At 53.6% G+C, this 8,166-nt stretch overlaps 1 protein-coding gene across 1 annotated transcript in view; it reads left to right on the plus strand.

Moving 5' to 3' along the window:
* The first annotated feature begins 3,933 nt into the window (after positions 1–3,933).
* DUOX1 (dual oxidase 1) overlaps positions 3,934–8,166 on the plus strand; it is a 29,733-nt gene continuing 25,500 nt past the window's right edge. The window contains exons 1-6 of the mRNA XM_003791794.1: positions 3,934–3,991; positions 6,196–6,279; positions 6,473–6,637; positions 7,420–7,607; positions 7,730–7,931; positions 8,069–8,160. Of these exons, the coding sequence (XP_003791842.1) occupies positions 3,934–3,991; positions 6,196–6,279; positions 6,473–6,637; positions 7,420–7,607; positions 7,730–7,931; positions 8,069–8,160 (789 nt within the window). The remainder of the gene's footprint in view (positions 3,992–6,195; positions 6,280–6,472; positions 6,638–7,419; positions 7,608–7,729; positions 7,932–8,068; positions 8,161–8,166) is intronic.

Below are 8,166 nucleotides of genomic sequence, written 5' to 3' on the forward strand. Positions count from 1 at the left end.
TTTTTTATTGAGACAGAGTCTCATTATGTCGCCCTTGGCAGAGTGCTGTGGAGTGCCGTAGCATCATAGTTCACAGCAACCTCAAAATCTTGGGCTCAAGTGATTCTCTTGCCTCAGCCTCTCAGGTAGTTGGGACTACAGGTGCCCACTACAATGCCCAGCTATTTGTTGTTGTCTAGCAGGCCTGGACTGGGTTTGAACCCACCAGCACCCGTGCATGTGGCCAGCGCCCTAACCACTGAGCTACGGGCAAACCCCCCCCAATTACATGCTTTGTTAGTGTCTGTGGCCTCCCTCATAGCTTGACAGGACTGTCTTCCTAAAGTCTTGCTCTTTTCCACCTCCCCCATCAGCCAGAACCCCTAGAGTAAGAACTACCAATTCTTTACAAAGGGGGAGTGAGTGCCAAGAGCTCTGATTGGTGATGCATTGCTACAGGAATGTGACAGTTTATTACTCTGGTTGAGGTAGACTCCGTTAAAAGTTTATAGCTGTGGCTGGCTAAGGGGACCCTGTGGGACTCCTGTCCCTTAGAATTTACCTCTTCCACGAAGGGGATGTGTGTGTATTTTGGGGTCTGCCTGTTTGTGAATGTCTGTGTACTGTTGCACAAAAGTAGGAGTTACCTGGAGAAACAGAACAAGATCTGGAAAGGGGTTGGGGCAAGATCCCCAGTAGGGGCTGATCTGGGTAAGGAGCTCAGGGGTGCAGGATAATGTAAACTATCCTGACTCCAGTTAAGCTGAATAAGGGTTCAGTATTTGTAAACCTTGTGGCCTTAATCCCTTAAATTTTCCTTGACGCCTTAGTTTCTTGCCAAACTTCGTCTTTGTAGAACTCCCTCTTGATCCGAACTGGGTAAGGATGGAAGCAGGAAGTGCGCCCCTAGGGACCGCGACGGGAGCAGCATGTCAAGACTCCCTCCAAACCCACCCCTCTAGACCGCACAAGACTCCAGCCATCGCATCCTCCTCTGCCACCCATGCCCGGGCCACTGTTCGTACCTGCCTCTTGCAGACAGTGTGCGTAGCAGCCTGCGCAGCTCACCTCCTCCTATGGAACCTCGCAAACAGTGATGCTGGGGCTGGGAGTAGGGAGGGAACAAGAGCGCGACATTCTGTCATCAAAAGCGCGCTCCCTTTCCCTCAGCGGGGCTCCTGTCCAACACCTACTCCTTTCCTAACTCACTTAAAGACCAGGCTGGGACCGGACGAACCAGGTCTTGAGTGCTTCCCCGCCCCCCACTTCGAATCATTCCCAAACCTTCTCAGACTGCATCTGAGGCTCTGCACGCTGCCTCTCTCTCCCCGCTGCCGACAGAGGAAGGCCAGGTGCGCTGGGGCCCTGCTACCCCATGTCTGCCCCCGAACCCCCACCCTCTCGCAGCCATCCCTCCAATCCCTCCTCCTCTACCCACCCTCCTCCCACCTCCACCCCCATGCCCAGCACCTAGGGAATTCCAGAGCAAACCTAGCGATTCAATTCCGGGTCTGGTGAAGAGTGGGCGAGGCTCGCAGGGCAGAGAGACCCCCAAGATGTCACGGGGCGCCCAGGAGGAAGGAGTTACCACTGGTTCTTAGAGGATTTTAGGACGGACGGATGACTTGCTTTGACGCCTGCCTGGTCTGTGGGTCTAGGTCTTAAAGCCCGGTCCCAACGGCGCGGAGAGGATTTGGGGAGAGCGCCCCCTCCTCACACCCTCTCCCTCTTCCACGTTCTCCCCACCCCATCAAACTTGTAGAAGCAGACTTGCCCTTTTCGCTGCCCGCGTGGCCACACTAGCAGAGCCCTGGTTAGGGAAGGGACATCTCCATCTGAGAGCTACGAGTCGCTGCTGTCTCACCTGGAGCGTTTGGGTCCGCAGGAAGCACCTCGACAGATCCCCAACTCCAACTTCTATCCCGCCCCACTCCGCCCTGCCCCGCCTTACAGCCAGCCGCGCCATCCACTCGTCACCCCCAGCCCCGCCCGCCCGCCCGGGCGCAGAGCTGGAGAGGCAGGCAGGCGAGAGCCGGCTCGCCGGCGGAGTCAGGAGTTAGGAGGGAACCACGCAGCAGTCCGAGGCTCCGGGGACGCCGCAAGTACAGGTCAGATCCGGAGCGCTTCTGCTGGCCCACTGGCCTGGGCACTCTAGGGGAGGGCACTCCAAGCACAGGGCCTTAGTGTAGGCGCCCCAGCTCTGCCTCATTTTTTTTCCAGGGAAGTGAAATTCTAATCCCCCGTGCACCTCCGATGTTATCCTAAGACTAAAATGAACCCTGTTAGGGCCTATACTCTGCCCTACCAAAGTTTTGAATGAATAAGTTCTTGGGACCTGGGAACGTTGGGTGGCTTTCTTTGCCTGGGGGATCTCCTGGCACCAGCACAACATGCCAGAGTGGGAACTCTGGGCTTTTAGAATCCGGGCTTTGCCCCCTCAATCCTCCCTTTGTACCAGGTTGGAATCTATGATTTTGATTTGTCTTTCCCCAACCCCAGGGCCACCAGAGTCATCACTCTAGAACTTCAACCAGGGAAGCCTGTGTTCTCTCCCCGGTTCTGCCACTGCCTGGGGCTTCACTGCCCTGTGCTGGGGTTGTGTCTTCCTTTCAAGGTTGTTGAGAAGTTACTGCTCCATTTGCCATGTAAGTCATTAAGGGGTACCCATCCACAAACAGCAGGAAGGTGGTTATTAAGCATGCCCTCCTCCTCTTCAAGCATCTCCACAGCCTGTCCTGAAAGCCCACCGCATGCCCTCAGGGGTTGAGTGGTACATTAAGTGTTTGGAGCCCAGGATCTTGAAGAGACAATGGTAAGGTAGAAGGGACAGGACATCTTAGGTTAGGGGAAGACCACTATGGCTACTTTAGCATGTCCAGCCTTGTAGCCTTAACCATCCAAAGCCCAGCTCTTCGCACACTATCAAAGGTCAGCACCTGGACAGACTCTGTGGGATGGAGTGGGTAGAACACTGAACTTTTGAGTTATGGCAAAGCCTGGGTGTTTTCATGTGTTTCATGGGAGATAGGAAGTGGGGATGAGGTCACTCTCTGGGTCTCTATGATCAGACAACCCAGCCAGGAGCCTTGAGGTATGGGTGGAGATGAGGCTTCCCCTGGGCCCCCTATTTCCTCTGTCCTATCCCTAATCTCCAAGGTACTTTTAGGAGATGCTCAGTAGCCTTAGGTACTCCTTGTGCCTCTCAGAATTCCCAGCCTGCATCCCCTGCTATCTCTGTTTTCCTATTGTCCCCAGGTGGTTTGTTGGGCTAGGGAGAGACAGCAGGAAGCACACACTAAAACACTTGAACACCTGGAACTACATACCTTCTGAATCTATCTAGAGGAGCCAAGCTTCAGCCTGACCGCTCTACAGCACATTTGCAAAACACCTGTTACTTTTCTTGCTTTGAATTCAACCAGAGTCTCACATCTGAGTCTGGCAACCAATCTGGGAAGTAAACAGTTCAGGTATATTTACTCCCATAGGCCAAAGAGGAAACCAAGAATCAGGTAAGTTAAGTGACTTACCCAAGATCCCAGGGTGGACTGGCTGCAGCAGTGAGACCTCAGCCCTTGTTTCCTGATACCCACGGCTCTGTCCAAGGAACAAGCTCTCTGGGAAGGTGGGCCAAGGCAAGATTTTCCAGCTAATCTTAGAAGGTAAAGTTCATTAAGACACGGATTTCTGTTTGTTTTGTTCATCTCTTAATCTCCAGTGCCCAGTACATAGTGGGTGCTCATCAAGTATTCGTTGAGAGAATAAAAGAATTTTAGGAAAGTGTGAGTCTCCTGGATTTTGCTTCTATAGCCTTGGCCCAGCCCCAGGCTTTGTTCATAGGGATGTGCAGAAGCTTTGGTCTGATTCTTCTGAACAGCTGGATCTCACTCTGTGTTCTTTTCTAGAGTCTCCATTTTGAGGTATCCGAACACACAAGTTCTTATTATTTTCATCATGCGCTTCTGCCTGGCTCTGGCATGGACACTGCTAGTTGGTCCTTGGGCCCCCATGGGTGAGTACAGATTGGAGGACAAGTATGATTAAGAGCAGAGGGACTTAGGAACCTCTGGGCTCCCCCAAGGACAGGATCTGTGTCATATTCATCTCCGTATCCATATTCCCTGACTAACATAATGCCCTGGAGGTGATAGGAGCTCTAGATTTTGAATAAAAGAATAGCTAAAGGAATGAAAATTATCCCCAAATACACAAAGGAAAGGAGTCTTCAATGACTGTTTCAGCATTTCCTATTTTATCCCTTGCAGTTTGGAGGCCCTTTGTCCTGTCTCTTTCCTCTCTTTCTTTTTAACACAGTCTCAGTCTATCACCTTGGGTAGAGTGCCCTGGCATCATCATATCTCAAAGCAACTTCAGCCTCTTGGGCTCAAGTGATCCTCTTGCCTCAGGCTCCTGAGTAGCTGGGACTATAGGTATCCTCCATGACACCAAGCTAGTTTTTTTATTTTTAGTGGAGATGGCATCTCACTCTTGCTCAGGCTGGTCTCCAACTTGTGAGCTCAAGCAATCCACCTGCCTTGGCCTCATAGAGTGTTAGAATTACAGGCATCAGCTGCATCAGCCTCTTCTCTCTTTTTCTATGAAGTAAGGCCCATGACTGAAAATTGAAAAAAGATTGATTAGACACAAAAGACAATAAGGGATCATGGGATAAGATTGGACCCAAAGCTGAGGAGGAGTCACCAGTATTTTAAAATGATATAATCAGAAACAAAAATAATATGATCCACAAGAGTTTGATCTTGCTATCTTCAGCTTTGGTAAGTTTCTTACTGGAATTAGAGGCTGCTCTCTGTAGTCCGGGTCTCTGGGGAGGGAGGTGGGTTTAAAGTGCCACAAGTTAGGCACTTGCAAAAAGAGCGAGTCTTAAATCATTAGGAATGGGAAATACAAAAGCAGAAGCAGAGAAAACCTGTGGAATGGTCTGTCCTGGCTGGAGGTGACAGGATGGTGGCAAGGCCCCAGAAGCTTCTCCATTGCCAGAGGAACATTCACACTCTTTCCAGCTCTCTTCTTTCCTTGGACTTTGGTTTTCCTTTTCTCCCCCAGCTCTTGCCTCTTATCCCCAAGAAGCACTCTCCCTGTGTCCTCCCCAAAGGTTCCCTCCTTGCTCTGTCACTAGTTCATCTTATTTTAGTGATCACCTGTATGTGGCTGCCCTAGTCCCTGCCCCAATTCTCGGACCCTCAGCTGGGTTCGTTGCTCAAACATCAGGCCCAGTTATTTTCCCTCCCTGACCCCCTGGTGAGTGCGTATTTGTGTGTCTGTGTGAGTGCATGTCGGGTGAGAGTGTAGCTCAGAGACCCTGTTCTTGGTCTGGGTGGGGAGAGCAAGAGTCCTTTTCTTTTGTCTATTCTCTGAGGTGAACAAAAAGGGAGCCTCAGCTCTGTAGCCTCCCAATCTGGGTAAACGAATCTGGCCAGGTCATTTGATCTACTGACCAGAAAGGTCTGAGCTCCACCCCTCATTCTGGACCCTTCCCTCTGTTCCTTGTTCCTCAGAGCTTCCCTCAACAGCTGAGCGCTTCCTAGTTTTTGGAAAGTATAATAGGCTAAAGAGAAAGAATTATAAGGGAGACAAGATGCCCCAAACGGGAAAAGGGCAAAGTCATTTATACAACCAGTCCCGTCCCTGGTCCTACCCAAGAAACTAGAAAAAAAAAATAGAGTAGCAACACCACACCCATGCCTGGGGCTCTGCTCAGCCAGAGAGGGCTAGGCCCTTCTCCCTGCTGCCCCTGCCCAGGGACTGGTCAGAGAATGATCTGTGCTTCCCAGGTATGAGGTGTGGCTTACTCATACTCTGTGAGGTGTCTTAGGGCTAAGGATGGTCTCTGTTTCTGCTCTGTCCTGGGGAGATGAGGTATGAAGGGGACAGGAAACCTGTGTGTCCTTTTCCCCATCACCACTATTCTTTCTTCTCTTCCAGTCCCCACTTTCTCTTTGAGGCCATTTGTCAGCACACACTGCACCCCACTACACTACTTTAGTGTTCCCCACCATGTCTCCCCTGCTGAGTAGCTTACAGATTGGGCTTGAGTTTGGATATTACTTTGTCCTGGTTTCTCCTTCTGTACTTTGCCTCCCATACCTGTGCTGGGTGTCCACTTTCTTCTGCTCCATGTGCCAGGCTCATGGAACCCATACCCTGTATACCCGCCTGTCCTCTCATAGGCTGATTCCCTCTATTCTCACACAGAAGCTGAGAACCCCATTTCGTGGGAGGTGCAACGATTTGATGGGTGGTACAACAACCTTATGGAGCACAGATGGGGCAGCAAAGGTAGGTGAGAGCCAAGTGGAAACAGAGTCCCAGGCCAGGGTAGTACTTGATGTCGGAGAGCAAGAGCTGGCAGGTACTAGCAAATGCCATCCATTTCTGAGGTTGTAGGATCTCTGGTGTGGTGGGAAGCCTGGGAGAGAGGAGGCCAATAGCGCCTCTTGAGGATTCCTTGTCCTTTCTCCTCCTACTCCAGGCTCTCGGCTACAGCGTACAATCCCAGCCAGCTATGCAGATGGTGTCTACCAGCCCTTGGGAGAACCCTACCTGCCCAATGCCCGGGACCTTAGCAACACTGCCATGAAGGGCCCTGCAGGGCAGGCCTCCCAGCGAAACCGAACGGTGTTGGGGGTCTTCTTTGGTGAGGACCTCAACTCTGTGGGGGGAATCTAGTGGGGTCAGCTCTGTGTCTAAAGAGGGGTCAAGGAATGAAGAGAGAAGTGAGGGAGGATCTGAGACATGAGAGAGAATTGGGAGAGGACGCAGTGGGGTAGAATGAAGCAGAAGCTGGGGAGGGAGGATCCATGCTGAGGTGAAGTCTAGTTGGGGGAGGCAGAAAGATGAAGGATAGAGTTAGGGAAAAGGGGCATCCCTCCATGTTGGGCTGTTGGTGGGGGTAGGAGTAAAGGCAGGAGCATGACAATAATATAGTCTCCCTGGGAACTCTTCTTACTCTTTGTCCCCAAGGCTCCTAAAGCAGGCTGAGGGGAGGTCAAACTGGGAGTGCTAGGGTGTCCTAACCCAGTTATTGAGTAGTGGTGAGTAGCTCCAGAGGAATGCCTAGCACCCAGGGCACCCATGCTTGCTTGCCAGTGTCCCATGTCCCTCTGAGGCTGTCAGGCCCTCCAGGCAGGCTTCCAGCTGCATGTTGGAGCTGGTGCTGCCGGCCGGTTTGCCTAGGCACACTCACTGGGCACCTCCCAGTTACCAAGGAGAAGCCCAAACTGTCAAAGACAACAGCATGGACCAGGTGTAGGCACAGATGGGCCAGGAGAGACAAAGGGTTGGGAAGGAGTGACTGTGGTCAAGGCTTGGACTTGCCCATAATGGCTGGTGTATCTTTTGAAGCTTCAAGGGAGGAAGGGAGATCTAAGGTAGAAGGAGGGTGACCCTGGGCCCTAGCATCCTCTTCACTGTGGCCAGGCTACCACGTGCTCTCGGACCTGGTGAGTGTGGAGACGCCCGGCTGCCCCGCCGAGTTCCTCAACATCCGCATCCCACCCGGGGACCCTGTGTTTGATCCCGACCAGCGCGGGGACGTGGTGCTGCCTTTCCAGAGGAGCCGCTGGGACCCCGAGACCGGACGGAGCCCCAGCAACCCGCGGGACCTGGTGAGGGGTGACCAGTGGCGGGAGGGGGGCGGGACCCCGGGCAGGTGCGGCCCTGGGCTCCCGTCTGCACTCACCTGCCTCCGCTCCCCGATCCCCTGCTCACCCGCCGCGTGGCCCCGCAGACCAACGAGGTGACGGGCTGGCTGGACGGCAGCTCCATCTATGGCTCTTCACATTCCTGGAGCGACGCGCTCCGGAGCTTCTCCAAGGGACAGCTGGCATCGGGGCCCGATCCCGCCTTCCCTCGAGACTCGCAGAACTCCCTACTCATGTGGGCCGCGCCCGATCCCGCCACCGGGCAGCGCGGACCCCAGGGGCTGTACGGTGAGGCCGCGGGGCCGGCGTGTGGGGGGCGCGGGGCTCTGGCTGGGGCTCTGCGCCTTTGGGTTCCCTTGGTCACGCCACCGCTCTCATGTCCTGCTCTCATCTCCTGCCTTGTGTCCCCACGCCGCCGTGTGCAGCCTTCGGGGCCGAGAAAGGGAACCGGGACCCCTTCCTGCAGGCGCTGGGCCTGCTCTGGTTCCGCTACCACAACCTGTGGGCTCAGAGACTGGCCAGC

This window comes from Otolemur garnettii, unplaced genomic scaffold (genome assembly GCF_000181295.1).
Source record: "Otolemur garnettii isolate 467f Iridium unplaced genomic scaffold, OtoGar3 scaffold00050, whole genome shotgun sequence".
NCBI lineage: Eukaryota > Metazoa > Chordata > Mammalia > Primates > Galagidae > Otolemur > Otolemur garnettii.